General features: G+C 39.0%; 1 protein-coding gene and 3 non-coding genes across 9 annotated transcripts; all 4 read right to left on the bottom strand.

Annotated features, from left to right (window-relative positions):
• Positions 1-1,514: 1,514 nt before the first annotated feature.
• On the bottom strand, positions 1,515-20,757 carry KANSL2 (KAT8 regulatory NSL complex subunit 2). 6 transcript variants are annotated; one of them, XM_058558383.1, is made up of 11 exons: positions 20,695-20,757; positions 19,901-20,159; positions 18,652-18,830; positions 18,020-18,134; positions 16,981-17,007; positions 13,721-13,888; positions 13,337-13,499; positions 11,874-11,970; positions 7,704-7,957; positions 2,995-3,114; positions 1,515-2,295 (listed from the first exon to the last, which is right to left on the bottom strand). In XM_058558383.1, the coding sequence occupies exons 2-11, from the start codon at positions 20,149-20,151 to the stop codon at positions 2,164-2,166; spliced, it is 1,506 nt and encodes a 501-aa protein (XP_058414366.1). In that variant the 5' UTR covers positions 20,152-20,159; positions 20,695-20,757; the 3' UTR covers positions 1,515-2,163. The 6 variants fall into 6 exon arrangements, with proteins under 6 accessions (XP_058414366.1, XP_058414368.1, XP_058414369.1 ...); XM_058558385.1 differs by lacking the exon at positions 20,695-20,757 and having other exon boundaries at positions 7,806-7,957; positions 19,901-20,305; XM_058558386.1 differs by lacking the exons at positions 2,995-3,114; positions 20,695-20,757 and having other exon boundaries at positions 19,901-20,306.
• LOC131416594 (small nucleolar RNA SNORA2/SNORA34 family) lies at positions 2,519-2,656 on the bottom strand. Its single transcript, XR_009222613.1, has one exon. It is a non-coding gene; the product is annotated as a small nucleolar RNA SNORA2/SNORA34 family (small nucleolar RNA).
• LOC131416592 (small nucleolar RNA SNORA2/SNORA34 family) lies at positions 3,937-4,069 on the bottom strand. Its single transcript, XR_009222612.1, has one exon. It is a non-coding gene; the product is annotated as a small nucleolar RNA SNORA2/SNORA34 family (small nucleolar RNA).
• LOC131416591 (small nucleolar RNA SNORA2/SNORA34 family) lies at positions 11,646-11,782 on the bottom strand. Its single transcript, XR_009222611.1, has one exon. It is a non-coding gene; the product is annotated as a small nucleolar RNA SNORA2/SNORA34 family (small nucleolar RNA).
• Positions 20,758-25,989: the final 5,232 nt, after the last annotated feature.

Raw genomic sequence — 25,989 nt, 5'->3', positions numbered from 1 at the left:
TGTTAGGTTCCCACTACCAGGTAAGCTACCAAGACCTACTGTGATAACCAGGGATGAAAGGAATTCAGAATGTTTACTGGAAAATGAGCACAAGTCGTGGCCCAAAGACAAACTGCAGCAATTGGAGCTGTAATTCGTACCCCTAACCTAAGTTCCTCTAAGGAAGAGAGGCCCCTCAGGAATTATGAACATGAGTGGAGAAATGGATCTGACACAAGAGGTAGACTGTAGAGGCCATGGAGGTATGCCACCCAGATCTTCCTCCAAGAGAACCCACTGTAAGCAGTTGACAGCCTCCAGATTCCTCACCTTTGGATCTACCAAGGTGTTACACTGAGGCCACACTTCCCTCAGGCTGCTGCCAATGACTGAGTACTACAGGGGTACTGGGCCATTTCTTCTAACAGGGAACCTGTACTTAAGGACTCCATCAAGCAGCAGACTTTCTTGGAGATATGGTACAGACTGAGGCTCTTCCTACCAAACTCTGATGTTTGCCCGTGCCTAATAGAAGCCACAACCTTAGAGAAGAGTAGTAGCTGTATGTGGCCTTCTCAAAACTCACCATCGCTGGGTTTGCAAACTTGAGTGACCACCAGAATTTCTGGGTGCTAAGAATGCAGATTCCCTGGCTTCCATCCCCCCTCCAAAAACAAGTGCTCATGGGCCTGTTAATTTACCAAACAATCACCTTGGGTGACGTGGATGATGCTAGCAGTTTGCAGATTACTTCTTCAAACAGTGGGAAAAGGTATACTCTGTTGCAGGAGCAGATACGTTCTTGTTCACAGCTGCATAACAAGTAATGTTTGTCTTTGTGGATAAAGTGTAAAAAGTACTAGACAAGAAAGGAGCAGATACCACAAACTGCAAGAGTTTACTGCAAGACCTGTTAAAGGTGACCTCAGGAATTCATCTGATGGGCCTTCTGAGTTACTTCCAACCATACGTAAACTAACGCCAAGGTGATGGTGTTAACTGTATAAACCCTTTCCCTGTTCCTCAGTTCAATTCTTATAGAAGGTCATCTTTTGGCCTCCTTGTCATAATGCATTATAGTAATAGATAACTTCTAGCACAGGTGATTTAACCTACCTGAACTTCTATTTTAACCCTACCCTTAGAATCATCATCAAAATGATCTGGACAATTTATGCCTATCTCTGTGATCCAGCATCAGGCCCAATGTCTCTGGAAGTTTTATATATACATTCCTAGCACTAAAGAATCTTGAGATGATAATCAGGCATTAATTGTGAGAAAGAAATGGAAGTGGGAGTAGAGGGCACAGAGAGGAGGGTGAAAAGGAAGATATTTGTAACTTGCCGGCTTTAATAAGGAAGTCCCACCCCTTTCCACTTCTTACAAGTTTTTATCTTATCCTTCAATCCAAAACCAAAATAAGTTACTAAAAATGTATTTACTTCTTGGGATGGAAGTATATCTGTCCTGTTTTCCCTTTCCCATCACAGACAGCTCCCTAAGGACTCCAAAAATAGACATATACTCCCAAATTCAAACAAAACATTACATTTTCATAATATTTTAACATTTATAAGAAACTATATACAATAATTTTTTATTTTAATCTTACATAAGATAGCCACTACAGAAATTTACATAGGTTAGAAGCAAAATAGATGGTTAAGGAGGGCCCAGTCCTATGGGCTATTTTCTTAGAGGTTATAGGTCAGAGTCCATTGGGGGGAGGGGTTCAGATTACCCAATTAAGTGAGAGGCAAGAAAAGCCTAAAACGCAGGCTGTTAGATAGAGATAACCAAACATTAGGACCATCAATATCCCAAAGGTACACAGCTCCCACCTAAACACCATGTTGATTTGTTCCAAGACTTGGGAAATCCTATTATAAAGATCTCTCTCCCCTTAGGCGCAGGCCCAAATACTCTCTCAATCACAGCAGCTCTGACAGGAATCACCTCTCTCTCTCTTCCTTGCTCAGCATGGAGAAAGACACCCAAAACTTTTAGACACTATTGGTCCCTTCCCCCAATATTTGGTTTATGTTTGACTATAGCATACAATAACCCAGGAAAAAAACAAGATAGTCTGGGTTGTTCTTCAGTGAGAGATGGTCAGAAATACTTGTTTAAAGAACGGGAAATTCAAATCCTCCAAAGTCAAATGGTTCCCAAAACAAACTATCAACTGATAGAAGTGGGTTCTGGCTTCCCATTTGCAGTAGCCACTCCACTTTGAGGCAATGGTGCAGAGGCTTTCTCAGAATTTCGAGATCCCTGCGATCTGCACCCATCTCCAGCCATCTGTATCTGGCCCTGTTAAAAGAAAGTCACTTTGGTTAAAAATTCATTCACTGTGGTCTGAAGCATGAATCTGACTTATCAATGCCCATGTATAGTACCAGCAAGAACAAGACAGGAGAAATAAAACAACTATGGGTCATTGCTCGTCCCCATACTTAACTATCCCTGACCCTTGGAGTCAGAAGTTATTACTTGTAGCATTCCTGAGACTCTCTAAATGGGAGGGAGAGTTGTGGGTTGTTTCTTCCAAATGAAATAGCCACTCTCCGTTGAGGTTCCAGAACAGCCAACAGCTCACAGGAAGATAGTCCTTTGGGCCTCTGCTTGAAACCAACAGCTATAGTATTAACTGCTGGTCTTCAGTCAGGGCCACTGGTATCCCACCTAAGTCTCAAAGAAAAAAAGCCAAATCATAGAACTTGTCCTTACTCTACGATGAAAACAATTCCAGTGTTGAACTCACCCTTAAAAAGAACAATTTACCTAGATTCCTCATCTTAACCTTTTCTAGTTAGCTAAATAAATTTGTGTCCAGCTGTCTGAGATATGGGACCACGGCATTAGGTGTCCTCTCTAACGGCCCATCTGGAGAACTGCCATCTAGAGGCACCATTACAGTCTAATTGTGATAACAACCCCACTCCCTGGGAGTACATGCTAGCCAGAATCAGCAGGGAACCCTGTGCCTGGCTGGGGCTGTTCTTCACTTGCCAAAATATCCACTGAGCCTTCAGCAATTTCTTTGACTGAATGATCTTCAAGGGTTAGTGAAGGATCAAAAAGTAAGGGTGAAGGAGGGCACTGCATACCATCACCCACAACATCCAAGTCCTAGGAAAAGAAAGAAAAAGCCTATCAGCAATACCAAGGGAATAATAAGCTCAAGTTGGTATATTTTTTGGCAAACCTCAAAGCAATTCTCTCATACTTTCCTCACCCCTTGCCTACCTTTAATCAAAAAAAGATTTTCCCAGAATGTCCAACAAATGGGATAAGATCCGAAAGCACTAAGAATTTTTTCTTGTTGCTTAATATAAAACACAGACCACTATAGTAGCTTTAAAAAGTGTATTTTTTAAGTAGGAAAACTCAGAGACAGAAAATATAATAGTAGCTACTAGGGGTTGGGGGGAGAGAGGAAGTGGGAGTTATAGTTTAATGGGTACAGAGTCTCTGTTTGGGCTGACTGACGGAAAAGTTCTAGAAATGGACAGTGGTGATGGTTACACAATATTATGAATATACTTCATACCACTGAATTATACATTTAAAAATGGTTATAATGGTAAATTTTATGTTACAAATACTTTACCACAATAAAAAAATATGTATTAAAAGCATATTCTAAGACTAACTGTAGTCAACATCTAAGTTCAACAGCAGTGAATCTAATAGGACAATCGGTATAATTACAAATTAAAATGAAATACTGCCTTAAAAGAATGGACAATATGAGACTGCTTGATTAATGTCCTAACAGCCACAACGCAAGCCAGTGAGCAAGAGGGAGAAGGGAGAGAAAGGATAACAAACTCAAAGTCCCTCTGAATAGCTAAGAAATACTATTTTGGTTAAGTCCCTGATTCTTAAATCTAACATAGTCCAATTGCTCTGCTAAAAAAAAAAAAAAAACAGGACATTATATTCTACAGACTATGTTTCTTCCAATTGAACTGGCCATTCCACTGGGGTGCTGAATGGCCAACAGACCATAGGAAGACATTGCTCTTGGCTCCTGTTTGAAACCAACAGCTACAGCAAACCACTGGTCTTGATTCAGGGCCTAAAGCATTACAGAAGCTCAGACGATGTTTCAAAATGACTTTCATGCCATCACTATCTAAGAGTCTACTGATAAACTCTCCTTTCCAAGACTGAAAAATGCTTAAGGGTTTGTACTCCCCTACGCCCAATCCACTTTACAGGGGCTCTATGTTTCCAGCAATGGAGCTTCATGAAAAGCTTAGTTCTCTGCTTTTAAATAAGTCTGAGAGTTTGAAATCCTTTCCCTTTTTCGGTGCTATTCACCAAAAATGAGAATCACATCTTCAAAATAATTAAGGAAAAGAATATAATTAAAGAACATAGTGGACTTAAAGCTGCTCAGTTTAAGCAGAAACATAGGGAAAAGGATAGTCAGCTCCTAATGTCCATTTCATGTGTTAGAAACTTCTGTCCTGGGGCCGGCCCAGTGGCGCAAGCGGTTAAGTGCTTAAGTGTGCACGCTCCGCTGTGGCGGCCCGGGATTCGCCAATTCGGATCCCGGGCGTGCACCTACGCCCTGCTTGTTAAGCCATGCTGTGGCGGCGTCCCATATAAAGCAGAAGAAGATGGGCACAGATGTTAGCCCAGGGCCAGTCTTCCTCAGCAAAAAGAGGATTGGCATGGATGTTAGCTCAGGGCTGGTCTTCCTCACCAAAAAAAAAAAAAAAGAAAGAAACTTCTGTCCTATCCACAGAAACCACTGTTCTCACACAATTAAGATTATGAATTGTTTTCTCCAATTCTTTTACTATGCACAATTATTATACAAATAACTCGGAATTTAAAAGAACCCATTTAAGTGGTGAGGCAAAAGGTTTCTAAGTCTCAAGATGACAATGGTATGGAAATGTTTTTAAAGGAAAATAGATACTGAACAGGCTTTTCTCACATACTCAGTGTTGTCTGTTACAAGAATTAAAATTGGGAAAAGGAACCTAAAATAAGAAAGGAAGAAAGTATCAGCAGAAATGCCTATCATAACAGGAATATTTAGAGACGTAAGTATCAGGACACAAGACAGAATCCACATTTTGTTCTGATCTCAAAAACAAAGCTCAAAAACCACACACACAAAAAGCAAGCAAGCTCAAAGTAATAGGATTAAGGTATTAGGTTGTTCCTTGCCAAACATCCTTGGATCAAAGCACAGAAAACAGGCAAGTGTAATATCCAGAATGAAACGCTGAATTTTTAGCCATACTAATATCAGATACCTGGTCCTCCCATAAGTAAAGTTACCAGAAGTTAACAAGTTATAGAAATGATATCTAAGGCAGAACATAAGTAACAAGTTAAGACTGCTTGGTGAAATTCATATAATTAAGAAATTTTTTCCCAGCATAATTTCATATTAATAAATAAATCCAGAATTTATGGGAACACAAAAATTTTCTAAAACTGGATTTTCTTTCAACATTTTCTGGAGAATTTTTACCTCCAAACATTAAGCATAAAACTATACTTTTTAATGACCAACGTGGTTTATCAAAAGTACATTAATATGAACATAATAGATGATCACATACAAACACGTGATTGTTTATCATTTTTAAACCTCTAACAACAAAGGTCCATGCTAAAAACCCACTGAATTCTCAAAAATAAGGTTACTTCTCATACATTCTTTAAAAAATTCATGCCACAAATAAGGATTAGGATTAACAGATTTGATGAAATATTTTAAAATATTTTTTAAATTAAGATTCCTTAAATGTCAGTTTTCGCCTATGATCACATCTTATAATGTCTAATATTTTGTGTATCTCTAAAGAGCAAACAGGAATATACTCTTCAAACATATTGGAAGTCATATTTTCTTAAATCTAGATTAGCAAAGATTTGAGAAAGAAAACACCATTTTAAACTAATATGGCAAAAACAAGCCAAGGGGGAAAAGCAAAAAGGTCAAAACAGAAATGGTTCTAGAAATTAACAATCAGACAAAATAAAAGTTAATAACCTAGTACATAGGGTATTAAACCTACAGAAAACACGTGCTAGTTTCTACATATGTACATTAATATTTGAAGAGAATCTGGTGATGTAGTGCTTATTAGGTTATTTTTTAGACCCTATAAAGTTGCTCTAAGTGTTAACTGTTACTAAGTTTAAAAAAAATATAGCACTTCTCTGGGTTTTCTTCGCATGTAATAAGAAGGGAAATGGACAAAAATCTGTCTTTATCAATCTAAGGCTATCTATTCATTTACTCTCTTCAACATGTCCACATTGGAAAAGTTTAGGAAGCGATTGAGTATATAATCTCTAAGGTCCCTTTCTAGTTTTCATATTCTAAGAAGCTGTGTGAAAGAAACTTTTTAAAAAGCAATTATAATCAAGATTATAACAAAAATTATAATTTTATTATAAATGAAGTAATGAAAATCAAAAGTTTAATAAGCCTACAGACAGTATATAACCAAGAGAAAAAGGGGGAGAAATTATGAAAGAAAAATTGGTATCAGTTTATTCTTAATGTCACTTTTTCAGATATTACTCTGTCCGGATATCTTTTTTAGTGACCAATACCCTTGAGGCCACTCAAACCTTGTTTCTACCCTTAGCAAACAATCTTGCAACCTATATTGAATTTTCCATTTAGATTTGTCACTTTAAACGTGTCATGGTTATATACAAGACACCTTTATTATGAAATTCAGAAGATTTATCTTCAGAATAAATAATGAAGACCTTTATCCAGAAGGCTAAAGATTAAGCAAAGTGCCAAGATAAAGACGGAACGTCAACTGATCCCTAAAATCAAATAGTAGGGTAGTGCTAATTAGGAAAACAAATGAAATCAGATGAGTTTATGGGCTTGGACTAATCGAGGAACAAGCTGAAAAAGGCAGAGTAGTGTACATACATAGAAGGTGGTAAAAGTAAATACTTAGGGAGATCACTGTTGTTCTAAACATTCACAATAGACTCTGTACTAACATATCAAAAATGAAAAACAACCAGAGTTAAGCTTAGAGCCATTTCTTGAGGGACACATTAATCTGAAAATGAAAATCCTTACCATAGGGCCAAAACACAAGTTTACACTGTCAAGAGTAGATATGAGAACTTATTTGTATTATTAAGATTCTATGGGGGCCGGCCCGGTGGCGCAAGTGGTCAAGTGCGCACGCTCCACTGCGGCGGCCCGGGGTTCACTGGTTCAGATCCCGGGCGCGCACCGACTCACCGCTTGTCAAGCCATGCTTCGACGGCGTCCCATATAAAGTGGAGGAAGATGGGCACGAATGTTAGCCCAGGGCCAGCCTTCCTCAGCAAAAAGAGGAGGGTTGGCAGATGTTAGCTCAGGGCTGATCTTCCTCACCAAAAAAAAAAAAAAAACAGATTCTAGTGAATCACCTTGTGGATGGGTACCAAATTTCCTGGCTACACCAAAACCAACCATAACCTTGACTTTCCAATTTCCCTCAGTTTACAATTTTCCTTATTCCCACAGAAAAAGAAAAACTTGTGCAAATTTAAACTGTCTCTAAATCAATATGCTAACATACAAATGCTAACATACAAATACAACCATACATATATAATTTCAAAAACTTTATCAACTCTCCTGACCACAAAACTAACCTATTCTTACCATTAATAAATAAGGCCTTGCTTCAAGTGCCAACCAGAGCAGAGCTTCTCTAACTTACATCACTGAACTCCAGAGGTAAACTCTCAGTGGGCTGAAGCTCAGCAGCACTCAAGTACAGATCCATGGGGCCGGCTTCCAGATCGTCTGGCACAGACAGTACCTGCTCGGGCTTATACATCTGAGGAGGCAACTGGAAATGCAGTGGGCAGCAGGGATCCTCAGAGAGGCTTACAGGAACTGGTTTGTTGCAGGGTACTTCTTCAGACCCCTGGCAGCATTTGAAGAGAACCTGATTCGTGTCCTGACAAATATCTGTAGAAAAACGGTCAAGGGAAATAAAATGGATCTATCGGAGGTACAAAATAGAAGCGTTGTCTGCCACGTAAAATTCAAAGTGAGGACTACACAAGATAACTGGTTACATTTGATACAGAACCAAATGCAGTTAGTAATTTTTGAAGTTATTTCTCAAAATAAGTGTCTAAATTTACTAGCATCTAATCCTAGCTCTATCAGTAATTTAAAACTAGTCCCCAACCTCTGTTGCAGAATCCTAATCATTTAAAATAGAGACACTAATCTTGTTCTCCCTCATGAGGGTCAAACACAAAACATTTGAAAACATAGTGCTAAGCAAACAGCAATAACAATCCTAGCAATCTACACCTATTCAGAAGCATGTCATGGCAAATGCAAATAGCTTGCAGAGGTCCCTAACAACCCTTTCTCTCCAAGAGGCAAGAGATACAATGCTCTTTCTGCTCTATTGAGCAGACTGGCAAAAAGTTTGCAAAACCTTTCTGAACCTTGTTTCCAAAATATTTACATGATAAATTTGTTTAAAGCAGCAGGGGATTGGGGAAAAATAGAAGCTCTAGTAACAGTAACTAGGTATCACATTCTCACAGAAAATAAAAATAAATTTCCATTCCTCCTCCCTTTTTTTTTAGGGGGAGGTGGTTTCAGTGCAGGGGAGTTCTGTTATGATCCCAAAGAGAAAGGGAAGAAGACAATTTTGCTTATGAGGGCCCACGAGAAGGAAATACTCCAGGAACGCTCCAGGAGCCCTAACAACTTCTGTTAAGGATAGAAGCAGAAAAGGGCTATATTTCCAAGTTGGCAAAGCTCTGTAGGATGAATCAAAATTAAAATCATGATTAGATAAAGTATCAAAATTCCAGTTCAAGTTACTCTACAAAACACATTTTATTTGAGTGTTACCATTTCTTGAAATCCTAACTACATGGTTATTATCCCTAGATTAATAAACAACTATTTTCTCAAATTTGGGCTTGTTTTTAAACCAGAAAGCACAATTTTCTATAAACTGATTGTACCCAGGATAATGGAATTATGGGTAATCTTCATCTCCAAAATTTTAAGGTAATTTTTAAAAATTAAAAAATCTAATGTACATTATAATTATTAAACCAAATAAAACTTCTTAAATAAAGCCACTTCTTTCAATCTATTCTTGAAAACTGCTAAACTCTAAGGCAGGGTTTCACAACCTTGGCACTACTGACATTACAGGCTGTCCTGTGCACTGTAGGATGTTTAGCAGCATTCTTGGCCTCTACACACTAGTTGTCAGTAGCACCCTCACCCTGAGTTATGAGACAAGCAAAAATGTCTCCACCCGTTGCCAAACGGGACAAAATGGACCCCATTTGAGAACCACTACTCTAAAAACAGTAAACAGTACAAAGTAAATATTTATTGAATGAAAATGAAAGACCAAATGAAAAAGCAAAGGAATCTAATGGGAATAATCAGATTTGTAGTCTCTGTGCTTAAGAAAATCTAAACAATCTCTAATGTGCTTAGGAAGCCCAATCTTACTTAAATTATTAACATTTAAAATGTTAATCCATTAAATTAAATGTTTTAATCAAAACTTTTTACATGGAATTCAAAGGACTTTAACAAATTTCTTATTAATTTAATACCACAATATCCTGGAAAAACCCTCCCCCCCATCCTCCTCCACCCCCTTTCCTTTCAGATGGGGACAACAGAGACAAGAGAAGGGAATGGTTGACCTACAACTAGAGTCTGGGTCCTTCACTTTCAGTCCAGTGCTGTCTCCATTAGACCAGAGTAAAGAGTTAACAGGTCACCAATGGCAGTCGCATCTCTCTCTGGGATAAGGACTTAAGGAAGGGTAAGTGACTTAAGCAACTATGGAGTGGAAAGGAAAAGAGCATAAAAGAAAAAATTATACTACCCTTCTCTTTTCAAATATATTTCATTTTCAACTTTGTTTTTTAAAATATTAATATTCCCATAAACTATTTGAGTATAGTACTAGAAGAAAAGTCTAAAATACTCTTTAATATCTGTCAGTTGGAGGTTTTGCCATTTAAAGTAATTCAAGCTCACCAAGAAAACCTGACAAGTTATATAAAGCAGAGGAAAAAAGGGCATTCATAACCCCACCATCCAAAATTAGTCACCTCTCTACTACATTCCCACCCAGTATTTAGTTCCATGTAGTTAAAATATACCCTACAGAATTCCATATCCTATTTTTGTCACTATCAAACATTTTCATGTCATTCATAAATTTTGTTAAATGTTTAACGCCTAAACATATTCCATATTATGTTGCATCATAATTTTCTACTCTATTCCCCATCTCTGAAAGTTTTAAGGCTATCTCCAGCTGGAGGAATTTCACGTAAAAATACTCGTCTGCATTTGATTATCTCCTTAAAATAAATTCCCAGAGGTGACATTATCATATCAAAGAATATGAATATTGTCAAAGTGCTTTCTAAAAAGCTTGTACTACTTCATATTCCCACTGGCAGTGTTTAGAAGAGCCTATTTCACCATACCCCTCACCAACTTCTGAAATTCACTCCCACTCATTAAACATCATCTGTATACAAGTATCAAATCTATAGATTAAAAAAAATTCCTTGTTTTATTTCCTATTTCTTTTATTTATAGTGAAGATAAACTTTTCAACTATCAGCTACTTCTACTTTTAATCTGTCCACAGACAGCCTTTGCCCAATTATATTTTGAGCATTTATCTTTAGTTTTTAATTACTTTGCACAAGTATTTTATATATTAAGGAGAGTAATTCTTTATAAGACATTTGTTGCAATATTTAATAAACTGGTAAAATATTTAAAAGAAAAAAATCAGTTGTCTTTTCAAAAGATCAAGGAAAGGCTCTCCTTCTCTTCCTATTACAGAAAATATATTTTACTTTCCAAATATCTTGTATCTCTTGCCAGGCAAATGAAATCCAGCAAGATTTATGCCTTTCACATAATGAAGATCATCATATTTAACAAGTGTTTTTACTGTGAAAGTAACTTTCTCAATCAGTGTCCATAATAACGATTTTCACTTTCACAATCCAATAAACAACCCAAAAAGTTTTGCAGCCCGATAGTAAATGTAGTACCATAGCAAAATTAAGAGATGCTACGATGATTCAAAGGCAAATTAATTGGGGAGGAATCATCCCATTTTTGGAAACAGTAAGTTTCCAATTTGAATGAGGTCTAAAATGTACAAGTTAGGGGCCTGACCATATAAAAGGATAATACTCAAAGGAAGCTCACCGTTTATAATCATCCTATTGTTTTTGATGGAAAACCCACAGTGATTTTTTTTGTAATAACTGGATTTAACAGTACCATAATTCTTTTTTTTTTATAAGGTTTTTTTTAATTTTATTTATTTATTTATTTCCCCCAAAGCCCCAGTAGATAGTTGTATGTCATAGCTGCACGTCCTTCTAGCTGCTGTATGTGGGACGCAGCCTCAGCATGGCCGGAGCAGCGGTGCATCGGTGTGCGCCCAGGATCCAAACCCGGGCCGCCAGCAGCGGAGCGTGCACACTTAACCGCTAAGCCATGGGGCCGGCCCATCAGTACTATAATTCTAATATGCAAGTTAAATCAGGGATCTCTATATTTTGGAATCCCAGTATTAATCAACCACAAATAAATATTAGCCCATATCTATTACCAATGACTCAGATGTTTCTTTCTAATGAATTGACCATTACATTTCTAAAGTTCTGAAATGGCCAACAGACCACAGAAAGACATTTCTTTAGGCTCCTGCTTGAAACCAACAGCTTCGGCAAACTGCTGGCCTTGATTCAGGGCCAAATAAAAACAAACACCTTCAATGAAACAAGCTATCACAGAGATTCCCACTAGCCTTCAGTCTAGCTAGCAAACCGAACAGAAAAAAAGATACGGGTAAGGCAGTGTCTGGTCATTGGAAGAGACTGATTGGAACAACGAACATCATCCACAAAGGCCAAGCACCTCTGACTGGAACGAGTGGTATGGGCCTAAAATGGAGAAAACAGATAAATCACAACAAACCCACATAGGAACATACAACCACTTATCTATAAGAATACTCAAGTTACAACATATAAGAAAGGTACATCCTTAAAGACTATAAACTTCAACATTTAACAAATTTATTCACCAATACTATTCAAAAGGAAAAAAAATTTAAAACCTCATGTCCAAATGAGTCAACCCTAATCCAAAATACACCTCTCTATAAAAGTATGATGTAGCCTAATGGTTTTCAAACTACTTTGTCTTTCAGCAGAACCCTTTTTTAAACTGTAATTTTACATGGACGCTTAACAAATAAAGAGATAAAAATGGAATTACTCTTACTGAAGCAGAGACGAAGAGCATGAGAAACAAACTTAAGAATAATCACTTAACTCTGCTTCCTATCAACCTTATCTCCTGACATTTATTGCTCCTATTCTTTTTTTTTTTTTGGTGAGGAAGATCAGCCCTGAGCTAACATTCATGCTAATCCTCCTCTTTTTGCTGAGGAAGACCAGCTCTGAGCTAACATCTATTGCCAATCCTCCTCCTTTTTTTCCCCCAAAGCCTCAGTAGATAGTTGTATGTCATAGTTGCACATCCTTCTAGTTGCTGTATGTGGGACGCGGCCTCAGCATGGCTGGAGAAGCAGTGCGTCGGTGCACGCCCGGGGTCTGAACCCGGGCCGCCAGTGGCGGAGCGTGCGCACTTAACCACTAAGCCACAGGGCCGGCCCTGCTCCTATTCTACTTATCTTCCCACCTTCTAAAATAAGATTCCCATGGGCCGGCCCAGTGGCGCAGCGGTTAAGTGCGCACGCTAAACTTCGGCGGCTCCGGGTTCACAGATTCAGATCCCAGGCGCGCACCAACACACCACTTGTCAAGCCAGGCTGTGGCAGCGTCCCATATAAAGTAGAGGAAGATGGGCACAGCTGTTAGCCCAGGGCCAATTTTCCTCAGCAAAAAAAAAGGAGGATTGGCATTGGATGTTAGCTCAGGGCTGGTCTTCCTCACAAAAAATAAATAAATAAAACAAGATTCCCAAGCAACTTAGGTTAACCTGTGTCTATGTCTGAACTGAAGAATTAATGAACCAAAGAATTTAGAAATCTATGGCAACCCCTCAGCTTGCAGATGAGAACAGAAGCCCAGAGAAGTTATCAGTGCAGGCACAGAACTGGTCAGAAGGGAACTCAGACTAGATCCCATGTCTCTGGACTTCCAGATAAGTGCTTTTTTCAACATACCCCACGTCCAACAAGTCAGATTTCAGAGCCAAGACTGTACAACAGTGTTTTGACGATTACCTTAACTTTGTAAATAAAGCAAATATATACATCTTAGAGGTATATACACAAATTACCTGTTGGGCGGCACCATCTGTGGCCAGCATCCTGCGTTCCTTCAGCTGCCTGTGTAGCAAGGCTTCCACTCCATAGCGCTGACGATACCTCCGAAGACATTTTAGACGCTTTAAGTTCTCTCGTTCTTTGGCCAAAAGTCCCTCTGGGCCAGTCAGAAGACTACTACCTGGAGAGTCACAATGGTCAAGATGTTATTCACCAAGCAACCAATCAAGGATGCTTCTCCAAATTAACAAGAAGTAAACAGGGAAATCTCTGGCCATAAGAGAGGCAGTTTCAAAAGCAAATTCTCCTCCATTCAAGGTACCAAGACAGAAATAAATCTAACTACTACCAAATTCACACGGTGAACCCACAACAGCACGTTGGAACCGGCATAAAACTTGCCTAGAGCTTCATGTTCCACTTTGCGATTATGTAAGTAACGTCGTTTCTTCTCTTTGAGTAGATGCTGAAGTCGTTTAAACTGATCAATGTACAAAGACTGCAAACGAATTAGCTTTTCACGCATAATCAGGGCCACTTCTTCTGCTGTGTAGACACCAGCATGTCTGGAATAAAACACAGAATTCAGCAAAGAAAAAGAAAGCACAATAATAAAACTCAAACTTAAAAGGAGAAAAAGGTAGAGGTTAGACCTAAGTTTGTCATTTAACAAGTAGTCAGTGCTGAGACAATCACCTTATTAAACAGGAATATTTTCACACAGCCATTTTACCATTCAAATTTTGTTATTAAAAACAAAACAAAAAAGAAAATCTCCAAGAATGGATACTAATGTACGATCTTACAATACGGGGAAAGGGAAATGTTTCATTATTTTTCCCAGTTATTTGCATTACGTTTAAAAAGAAGTAAAGACATAGAACACTCAAAATTTTTATAACTCTACATTCTTATTCCAGTTAATAATTTAATACCGAAAAATCACTTACCAGTCAGGACAGTTTAAAAGTGTTCAATCTAGTAGCAAGTACCTTGATATATCTTAATTAAAGTACAAAAGATAACAAATAATTACAACTTCTAATTTAAAAATACATTTCTACATTGGAGCTTACATGGGCCCTCAAATACTGGTCACAATGGCTATTCACTGTCCTCAGCTCATTTTTTTGTGTGTGAGGAAGACCATCCCTGAGCTAACATCCGATGCCAATCCTCCTCTTTTTTGCTGAGGAAGATTGGCCCTGGGCTAACATCCGTGGCCATCTTCCTCTACTTTATATGGGACGCTGCCACAGCATGGCTTGAAAAGCAGTGCTTCAGTGCGCGCCCAGGACCCGAACTTGCGAACCTCGGGCCGCCAAAGCAGAGCGCGCGCACTTAACCGCTGTGCCACCGGGCCGGCCCCTCAGCTCATTTTCTTGACAATATTCTCAAAATACAGTCGGCCTGGGTTAACTCTTAACTGCCAAAGATCTAGATCCACATTAACTTTAGTAAGCTTTCCTGCCAATTATAAACAGAACTTTTTAAAAAGTTTTTCTAGTGATTAATGAAGTTACCTAAGCAAATGAGTTAAATGGCAGTTTCATTGAAGACTGTTTCCTGTCTCTGATTTAAGTAACTCAAAATTAAGACATTAACCGCAAATTTAAAAGACGTTTGGTTCCATTTGTCTTGTGTGATCATTACATAAGCAGAAAGAACAAGCTAGATATAGTCATGTACTGCATAACGATGTTTCGGTCAACGACAGACCGCATATACAATGGTGGCCCCATAAGATTAGTACCGTATAGCCTAGGTGTGTAGTAGTCTATACCATCTAGGTTTGTGGAATTACACTCGATGATGTTCACACAGTGACAAAATCCCCTAACGTCGCATTGCTCAGAAGGTATTCCCATCGTTAAGCGACACGTGACTGTATATACCTTGACTTGATATTTTTGTATTGAGTAAAAATTATTTCCATTATGTAAAAGGCAATAAACACAAATCCCATACTCAAACTAATTTTAAATCCAAAAATTATGCTTTCTTTAAAAATCAGCTGTGAACTCACTGAAATACAAAGAATAAATAAAATTATTAACTTTGACTAAAAGCCAGTAATCTCCACCAAAAATATTTCTTAAATATATAAGAGCCAATACTATCTGTGTATAAGAGAAATAAAACTACAAAATACTCTGAATTAAAAATAAGTGAACAGAGACTAAGAACCAAAACATGATGAATAAAACCAGCAAATTAGAGAAAGGACAAATCTAAGACTATAAGAAAATGTGAGTTTTAAAAATATCTAATGTCTAACCAAGGTGACTAGGTTACATTTTCAGGAAAATGGGCCATGTCTGCATTAATATGTCTGCAACCCTAAAATACTGAGGCCTTAACCTAATATCAAGTTTATTAAAATGAAATTAATTTCATTGTACCCTGTGAGAAGAGAATTTACCCAATGGTCTAAGGACTAGAATTTATAAAGGGGAAGCCACTACAATTAGAATTTACTACAAATCATTTTCAGGGGAGAAGGGGCGTGTGTGAGCACCCTAACTAATATGAATGCCTAGTTCATGTGACCAACGGGTCATTTATTTAAAGACAGATATTCCAGACATTCAGTTAGTTATTAAAATCATGTACTAACTCCCTTTGCTCTGATATGCATAAATATAAGTCAAGATATTATTACTAGAATTCATCTTCAAAAAAGAGTGAGTCACTTTATATTCCATTAAACAGTGTCTCTTATTAAAGGGCATTCTCCCAAATTTCTTTATTTTGATAACAATGATGAAGACTCAATAACCTGAATGGATCTTTACGAAAAAAGGCTCTGGATGTGTGTAGAGGTCATACGATAACTACTTAAAAAAGGAAAGAAAGATTTAACAATCACTCTTAAGCTAAAACTTCACCAGTGTTGGATGTTGCTGTAAATGAGCTTTTAAAGATTATTTTTTACAATGCAATTAAGTAAATGGTTACCTTGAGGGAAATCGCATATAAATACCTGCAAGTAGGGGAAAAAACTATGCCAAAAGTAATTCTAGTTAGGATAAAATCTCCAATGACAACAACATAAACAATATAAAAAACACCCTTTCTGAAACAAGCAAATGAAGATATATGCTATAAATTGTTAATGATTCAAAAAGTGGTCCTAGTGATGGCAAAAACATTGGCACCAAAGATGAAAATTCTTAATTAAAAGAATTCCATTAAACAAACACTTGTATTAACTATCACAGGACAGTAATATGTAACCATATTAACAAACTAAATATTATAAGCAGACATTTAACAACTGTATTTACATCCCTAAAAACACATATATTTTAGTGGGCCAAAATTTTTTTGGATAATCTCACTGGGAGAATTAAGGAAAGCCTTATATGTAGTTGCCTAATAGTTGAGCATATCTGGGGCTTTATTTTCCTCTTTGAATGTTCCTTTTAGGATAAAGTGACATCAATTACCTACTCCTTTTAACATTTATACTTCTCATAAAACTACCTGGTATTTTGGTTTATATAGCAGTCTCTTGTAAGTTAGATTAGCATGAATGTATCCCCTAGAGACTGATCCACTCTAGGTTACTACTGACAAAATCAAGTTTCTGGACGTTCAAAGCTGAGTGTTTACCACACCAAACGACAGTCACTTTGTGACCCTACAGAGCACACACCTCTTCAAAGCAGCAAGTCTGGCATTTCTAGAAGCACAATGGGAGAAAAAAAAAAGAATATGTTTGGTATAAAGTTACTACTGTGAGAGAATCCTGCTAGAAAACAAACATTCCTTCTCAAACTACTTAGATGAACTTTCCAAATAAGTACTTCCTGACTACGCTGAGATTACTCAAGAGAAATAGATGAAATTATTCTACTCAGAAAATGTAACCCTAAACGACTTCTTATAAACCTCAGAGTCCTAAATAATGAAGAAGATGCTATTCTAAGAATTTAAGTCCAACACAGTCAAGTCCAGAAATTCATTACCCCCTCCCACTATATACAGTACTTCTACCTTAACTGTCAGTGGGAAGTGTTAAGACAGAAGTCAGAAAGGAAAAAAAAAAAACACTCAACGCAAACCATGAGACACAGCAACCTGAGACTTTGGAGCGGCAATGTTTTTCATGTTTCTACAACTCCTAAGGTGATTGTGGGTTAAGGGAGAGCAGAACCTTAGTAAGATAGAATTAGGCTGATTACTCACTTCTGGGTTTCTAAATCTGTTTCTCTTAGGCATGAAACCAAAGGAAACTCTTGAACATCTTTTTATTTTTCTTAAAAAAAAAAAAAACCATAAAATGTAACTTTGCAAAAAAAGTAGTTATTCAAATACAATCATTTTATTATTCCTGAGGTTTAAACCAAGAACCCATTCCATCAATTTTCTCTTTAACTCATCTAAGCATTTCGCAACCCACCTCCCACTCTTATCTCCAAGAAATTTCCTACTTTCTTCCCTAGTTTCTCAAGTGTAGAATTTGATGTCCAAAAATTTTCCCAAATCAGACGACTTCTAAAAAAGAATCAAATCCTGCCTTGAAGATGGTGATGAACCATGACACTTCAATATACAGAAGCCGTTACTCCTCACAAATAGCTAAGCTATCTTCAATCCCCCTAGGTTATTGATCTATTAACGGCATGCAATACTACATTTCACATACTAACTACATCAAATACTTAAAAGCCTTATGTGGAGTTACAACTTACTTTAGGGGATCTTCTTGATCACTGTCTATGCTATCAGCTTCACTGTCAGGGTCACCTCTCCATGTCTGATCCACAGTAATGGGTTCCTGTTCCCCATCACTCCAGCTGTCTTCATCTGAGGCAAGGAAGGGAGAGCAGCCATTAAGACTTCCCACCTCTGTAACTCCACCACACAAAACTAGATTACTTAACACAATGACCCAAATCTTAAATTTAAGAAAACTTAGTTCAAAGGCACTGGCAAATAAAAACAGCTCAAAAAGATACAACCCAGGTAAGATTACTTATAACATAAATGAGTTTAACCATGCCCTTAAAAGGACAGAAAGGCCAACTCAAAATTACTGTTTCCTGAAGTTACCTAGTTACCTTACCTAACAAAGATGATAAGTATAAAAACAGCAATGAAGGAAATAGTCATAAACTCAGGAAACTAAACCTAAGAACACACTACTTCAACTGAAAAGAACTGGTGAACGACATAGCAATCCTGGAATTCTCACCCAAGTGCCAATGAATTAACAATAATATTGCATTATCAAGCGCCATATAAGTTCAAGACACTGTACTAAACCAAAATAAGTTCTTTGTTAACTTTCTTCCTCCTTTTTCATCGTAAGAAAAAGCCTTACCCAGAATTCGGCTGGCTTCACTGCGGCTACTTTCTGGAGTCTGAGACCCCAGCTCTGTCTTAGCATAGGAGCTCAGTTGGCACAAGAGTGTTTCACCCATAGGCCCTGGATTGGTCTTCTTCATTTGAGCATGAAGTGCCAGAGCATTCCTACGGGCATGTTCAGCACAGAAGGACACCCTGAGAAGACAAAAAGTTTTATACTCAGATAGGTTCCTTCGTGAAAGAGTTCAATGATTTTCATAGTCACTGATCTTTAGATCATTTTTAGGAAATTAAAATAGCTATTAACTTCACTAACAAATTAAAAAGGCCAGTGAGGCAGAGTAATTTAACTGGCCCAAGGTCAAGTCACTTGGTATTACTAAAGGGGAAAGCAGGTAGCATAATCTAATGCTCTATCCACCAAACAAAACATTCCACCTATAAAAATGCTGACGTCGGGGCTGGCCCGGTGGCGCAAGCAGCTAAGTGCGCGCGCTCCGCTGCGGCGGCCCGGGGTTCGCTGGTTCGGATCCCCGGCGCGCACCGACGCACTGCTTGGTAAGCCGTGCTGTGGCGGCGTCCCATATAAAGTGGAGGAAGATAGGCACCGATGTTAGCCCAGGGCCCTCTTCCTCAGCAAAAAAAGAGGAGGATTGGCGGATGTTAGCTCAGGGCTGATCTCCTCACAAAAAAAAAAAAAAATGCTGACGTCATCTCACAACAAATCAAAGGAATCCACTTTTACCTTTCAAAACTAGTTCCGGAAGGCAACTCTACATTTTACTTCAATATCAATCCATTGTAGGTAGTAAGATGTGGGACACAATTTTAAAACCAAAAGATACATATGCAGAATTATCTAGCCAACCTATGTTTCTGCATGGATACCTTTGCTTATATGATGCCAGCTATGAAGCCTTTCCCAGAAAAACACACATACATACAATTTTGCATATTAACAAAGTTTAGGAATGGCCAAAAGAGCCATGGACCCCCAGGGTTAAGACTAATCTAGAATATCCCTTATTTTACAGGTAAGGGAAAAGATCCAAAGAGATGAACTGAGTGCCCCAAACGGAAGTCTCCTTCCAGTTTTCTACCGTTTTAAGATTTTTTTCATTTTCCACGGATATATCCATATCCCCAATTTTACAAGTACGTGACCTAAAAACTCAGGCAGCTCCGCCCAAGCCCATGTCATACCACATCCCCCTCTCACGTTACAACTAAAAGTACAAACGACATAGATATCTAGGCATATATACCCATCTTTCTTCTCAGGCTTTGGGGCAGCACTGGGACATCTTTTTCCATTCTTCGTCGATATGTAACTACACTGCTTGAAGGGTGCATTCTTGTCTTCAAGGATATGTTTAATGCAAAACTCCTGCCCCTCCAGACGAGGCTGCGAGCATGGGCGATGAGTGAACGAACAAGACAGGGGCTCCTGAGACCTGGGCACTGGGGTGATCCTCCCCCGATTGGTCGGCAAGACGTGGATCCGAATCCTGTTCATACCAAAACCTGCAGGGTCACACAAAAGATCAAAACGCCCTTACCCTTTCCGAAAATTCCTGCTGCACGATATCCGGGCAGAGCGCGAGTAGTTTCTAAAGGACAGGCCGAAGTCACGGCTCCGTAACTCCCCTCCGCCCAGGTCCCCCCAGGCACGAGAGGATTTGCTCACCTCAACTTCTCCCTCCATGCCCGCCCCACCCCGACCACTACCGCGCCGAAAATATCTCAAGGAGTCGCACGGCGGCGACACGAGGGGGAAGCACCAGCGAAGCCACCACGCCGCCCCGTCTCCGCCTCCCTGCACGCCGCCTTTGTCCCGGCCCGCCTCAGAGCTCACGGCTGGCCCTGCCCGTCCTCGGCGGCGCGTGCAAGCGCCATTTTGTCCAAGGCTCCGGGCACCAGAGAATCTGGGTCCTAGGAGACTATGGGAGGAGAGCGACCCCGACGCTGAATGAGGCAGAGCAGCAGCTCCGAGCGCACAGAAGGGACGAAGCAGGAGCCTAACTGCAAAGGGAAAGAGCAAGCACGGCCGCCATCTTACCTCTGCCGCCGCGCCGAGCCGCGCCGCTAACCCCCTGGCCGCGCCAGCGGCTTCTAACTCGGCCCCGCTCCTTTCCGGGCTCCCAACCGCTGATTGGCTACTGCGCCTACGGTGGTGTGTCACCATTGGTCGAGGCCAGCTACCTATCACTTCTGGGAGGGCGGGGCGCTGAGAAAACGCGCGGCTGGGGTGGCTGAGACGACCTGTCTGTCAGCAACTCCGCCCGGAGGAAAGTGAAGCGAAGTCAGCGCGGGCTGCCGGAGCCGCTAGCCGAATGCGACTGTATTTCCACTTCGCCGCGTGGCTGGTGTTCAGGTCGCTTTTGGTCGCTCTGTGGTCCTAGGCTGCAGCTACCTCACCACCCCTACACAGCGGGTAAAAAAATCAGACATATAGAGGCCAAAGTATCACTGTACACTTGACTCTGTTTATACAGGAAAAAGCTTTCGTTTTCTTTGTGCGTTCATTTACGGAAACATTTTTTGGGTATTTAATGAGTCTGGGAAATTATATATACAAACATTTAATTTTCAGAGCAACTCTAAGAGGTAGAGGCTGTTATCCCCATTTTACATATAAGATAACCGAGGAACAGAATGGGCCCATATCTAGTAAATGGGAGAGGGAGGCGAATTTGAACCCAGCCCTTATTAGTGATCCCTTATTGCGTCTCATATAGTAAAGATTATTGGACTGAGAATAAGGAAACATGAGTTCTGGTTTAGGCCCTGATTCTCTAAAATTCTCTACAATTCCATGCTAAATAATGCAGGTATATAGAAATAGACACAATCCCAATTTTATCATCCTTTAAGGATTTTTAGTTAAAAGCATCTCTCTTCTTTCATCTCCACCACTCTTCTAGAAATGAACTAGCACTCCCCCCTTAACCCTCCTGGATCTTTTTTGCACCCCAACCTTCCCAAGCTCCCTTATCTGCTGTCAGTTTCATTTAAGTAAGATGTTTCTCCAATACCAATGAGTAGGTGAGCATCAATCACAGTGGAGGTGAGTGTAGAGGCATAGAGAATCTACAACGCTCAAGAACACCAGGGGCAAAACAAAAATGGGGGGGGGGGGCAGGCAGAAGAGGTGCTTTTCCCAGAGATTAGGGAAGCCCTAGAAGGCTCTTTCCTGAAATTCATTCATTCAACAAATATATATTGAGCACAGAAGTCCCAAGCACTGGGGATAGAGAGAGAACAAGAAAGCTAACCCTTCTCTTTTGGACTAAACATTCTAGAGCAGTTTGGGGTTGTGCATGCAATACAAACATAATATTAATAGCAAAAACAACTATGATTTATATACACAAGCAAACACTCCAACCCTCAAAAGGGGTACAAAGACATTTGTTATAAACAGCCTATAACTCAAAACTAGCCAGAGGCAGTCACATTACAGAAAATCTGGAAATCAGAATCTTCAACCAAATGTGGTAGTATCAAAAAGGAATATTAAAACTACTATAGGGAACAATGTAAAGAGGCATTAGGGACTAGCTAGGGATGCAACAAAGACTTTGTTTAATTAGAGGGTTTACTGAAGGTCTTAGTTGGGGAAAAAAAAAAAAAAACTCTGCTGCTAAGACCCGAAACAGACATGAAATTGCTGCTTAGAACCACTTCCTTCTAAGTGGGGGAAGAGGCAGATATTATTAAAGGGTCAAGATATTGGCCAATTCTTTGTGCTGTTTAACAAAGTAAATGGCTATTTTTTATCGTTAAAGTGGACCTGAGGCTGTTTGTAAATAGAGGTTGGGAAAGATGAATTCTTGAAGGAAAGAGAATTTTTAAGAAGTTTTGGAGGCTAATCCTAGAGAAAAGTGTGTGTGTGAGAGAGAGAGAGAGAGAGAGAGAGAGAGAATGAATGTCAAACTCCTGGTATTTCTGTAGTTTTCCTCATCTCAGCATATGACAACTCCATCCTTCCAGGTGGTCAGGCCAAACACTGGGAGTCATCGTTCTCTTCCAACCTTATAGCAGATCCTACCAGCTCCAACTTCAAGTTATGTAACTTATTACTTTCAGCACTTCCAACCTGGTCCAAGCCACTCTTTTAACTATTGTGAGAGGCTCCTTACCCCTGACGCCTACATTCCATTTTCAACACAGCAGCCCGAATGAACATTTTAAAACCTAAGCTAGATCATGTCACTTCTTTGCTCAAAACTTTGCAATGGTGCCCCACTTCACTGTCTTCATAAATGAAAAGGCCCCACAGTATCTAGCCTTCTATTGCCTCTCTAACCATATACGCTACTACTCTCCCCTCCTCACTCATTTCCACACTAGCTACACTGGCCTTGCTATTTCTCAAACATGCCAGCATCTTCACCTCAGAACCTTTACACTTGTTTCTTGGAATGATCTTACCTCAACTCTTCCCCTGACTTGCTCTCTCACTTCTTTCAGGTCTTTGCTGAACTCTAATTTCATGAGGCCTTCCTCCACCCTACTTGCCTACACACACACACACACAAAATCCCTATCCCTCCTTCCCTGCTTTACATTCTCCAAAGTACTTATCATTCTAACATACTACATTTTACTTGTCTCCCTACAACTAGAATATAAGTTCTATGAGGGCAGGATGCTTCTTTTATTTACTGCCATATTTCCATCAGTAAACAGTACATAGCACTTGGTAGGTACTATTTTCTAAAGAAGGAATAAATGAAAGGCAGAGAAGGGCCTGAAACTACTTTTCAGAAAAGGTGTATCTAGTATTCAACTTTAACTTAATTTCATCACTGTGCTTTTTTGGTTATCTGTTGGTTTTAAGTGTTATGTGAAATGAAGAAAAGGGGTTGAGATTCCACAGTGCAAAAGAAGTAGGACATGTGACAATCCATAAAACAAATCAATTCAGAAGTAGGCCCAGAGCTAGAGATTACAGTAAATACAAATCTCAAAGCGAAGCTCACAGAAGTCATACAAGGGGCTTCAAACTGTCTACAGAACGTCGAACAACAGAGAGCAAGCCAGTCTTATTCAGCTCTCAGAAGTGTCAGGGAAACCAGGATGGTTTAGGCATTAACCATAAGATGAAGCCTAGCTCTGTATCAATTAGTTTAACAAACCCTATAACTGGAGATCCAGTTGTTCATAACCTTTATAATGATTTATACCTCATCTATCCCCAAGGATGACACAGTTGATATTAACTCTTAACAAAGGCAAATCACTAAATTTATTATTTTGTAATATCATCCATTCCAACATTCTTCATTTACTGCTTCTCTATTGTTCCATTCAAACCGGACCAGAATTCCTAAAACAGCAGTGACTTCCACAAGTTTTAGGAGAGGTACAGCAAACGATAATCTTGTCTTATTTTAGAAAATGGAAGAAGGAATGAACAGAACTCAAGTGATTTTTTTTTCACAAGTGTGTATCATTGTTAAACTTCTTTTCCTTTGAGCTTTTAAACTATAGCTGCTGCTAACTTTGTGTTATAATTTTGGACTATTTTAGCATAAAAATTCTTTCCCTTTAAATGTGTAATTTACAAGATTTACCTTGTGTGTGTGGTTTTGTTATGTCCCAGGAAAAGGGTGAGTATTCACAATCAATTTTTCCAGGCCCTACCACGAATGCTATTAATTTTTTTCTCCCAAATGCACTGCGATGTCTTTGAAATCTAAGTTTATGGAATTTGGACAATATGCCTGCTAATTGACAGACACATCTGCTGACCCAAATTTTCTTCTTCCAGATACACTGTCTTTGAAAAAAAAAATCTGAAATCAGTTTTCAAAGAACCAAGTATACAATTATGAATCATGTTGATAGTGCTTGCTAGATAAGCAGTACATGTTGCTCTCATCTCTTAGAGCTATGTATTTCTTGTGTACCACTTTTCCAGGTATCCATGCAACAATAAGGAATGAGGGTTTTTTCCCTGACTACATCATACTTATAGTAGGTTCACTGTGATGACTAAATCTTAGGTTTTTCCAATGGACTCAATTCCCACAGGATCTTGTGCAAAACAACATACTACTACCAAAACTAAAACAAAACTGTAATCATATCAATAAAATGAAGGTTAAAGACTAATTTGAAGACTCAGTACACATAAACAACAATCAGATGAGTGTTTTAGCATTAACATTTATTGATGGGATGGATAAATACAGATTGAGAAACATACTTGACAGCAAGATATCAAACTGATAGCCAGACTATAAAATGTATACAACATCCTTTCTTAAATTAAAAAAAATTTTTTTTTGAATTTTTACAAAGAGCCCTTACTGTAATGGTCACTTACATCCTATCATTCACATAACAGCAGTAGAGACCCCAGGGGTAGCATCCAGAACTGAGGTGCCCCAAGGAGGACAGAGGCAACAGCAGAATAAAATGCTGAGAAAGGACTCAAGAGCAACACAAAGAAAACAGACAAAAATATCACCACAAAATTGTACCTGAGTGATATAGATTGGTAAAGTGTTTTACTTTTTTGTTTGTTTGTTTTTATTCTTTGCTCTTTGGTCTGACAAGAAGATGGACAGTTTTAGGTGTGTGGAGTAGGGTGAGGGAAAGGTCCATTTCAAATCCAGAAACTTAGGTTAACCCTAGTTAGGCTGCTGCATTCGCTTTTTTGGGTGCTTAACCCAGCCAGCACTTCCATACTGTAACCAATTTCAATGTGATCAATCAACCACTGATCAGTTAGGTCCTCAGCTTTCAACTGAAGAGTTCCTGATAACCTGATGGAGACATACTTGCTCTGGCTTCAATTAGCATGCTGTCAAGCATCCCTCTCCATGCTTAACATGGCAACAGAAAACCCAAGAGTCTTTCTCTTCTTTTCATTCAACAATGAATACACACTCAAAAAGAGGAAGAGCAGACACTGCTTTTTAGTAAACATTCTTTTTCTTTCCCTCCCTTTTCCAATGCCAAGTTCATATTAAAAACTTTAGAAACATTAAAACAGAAGGATCTCCCACTTAAAAAATAATTTTCACTCCAGACCACTCTATCAGGTAGGATTACAGTACCATGCTTATTTCAAACTCACACCCACAGAGGGATAAAAAGACAAAATAAAACTGACAGTGTGATACAACATGAACATTTCTTAAACCATCAGGAGCAAACACTCAGTTAAAAGCTGGGTGTTAACAAGCAGCAACACGAGAAATTTGGGGAAGTATCAAAGTCACTGAAAGCTTAGTGGGAGGGACTGTGGAGGGCTTATTTCTCACCATGTGAAGGGTTGCATAGACGGCTTTAATTCTCCCAAACCCAAGAGAATATTTGTATTCCAACTTCAAGATGATCT

Source organism: Diceros bicornis, chromosome 17, assembly GCF_020826845.1.
Source record: "Diceros bicornis minor isolate mBicDic1 chromosome 17, mDicBic1.mat.cur, whole genome shotgun sequence".
In the NCBI taxonomy this organism is placed as follows: domain Eukaryota; kingdom Metazoa; phylum Chordata; class Mammalia; order Perissodactyla; family Rhinocerotidae; genus Diceros; species Diceros bicornis.
This window is presented reverse-complemented; position numbering and strand designations above follow the sequence as displayed.

Excerpts from the sequence above, each read along its gene's own strand:
- KANSL2 (XM_058558383.1), bottom strand. The coding sequence starts at position 20,151 with ATGAACAGGATTCGGATCCACGTCTTGCCGACCAATCGGGGGAGGATC. Across the intron at positions 18,135-18,651 it reads TGAAGCCAGCCGAATTCTGG|ATGAAGACAGCTGGAGTGAT; the intron begins GTAAGGCTTTTT and ends TCCTTGCCTCAG. Across the intron at positions 7,958-11,873 it reads GACCAGACACTGCCTTACCC|ATATTTGTCAGGACACGAAT; the intron begins GTATCTTTTTTT and ends GTTTTTCTACAG.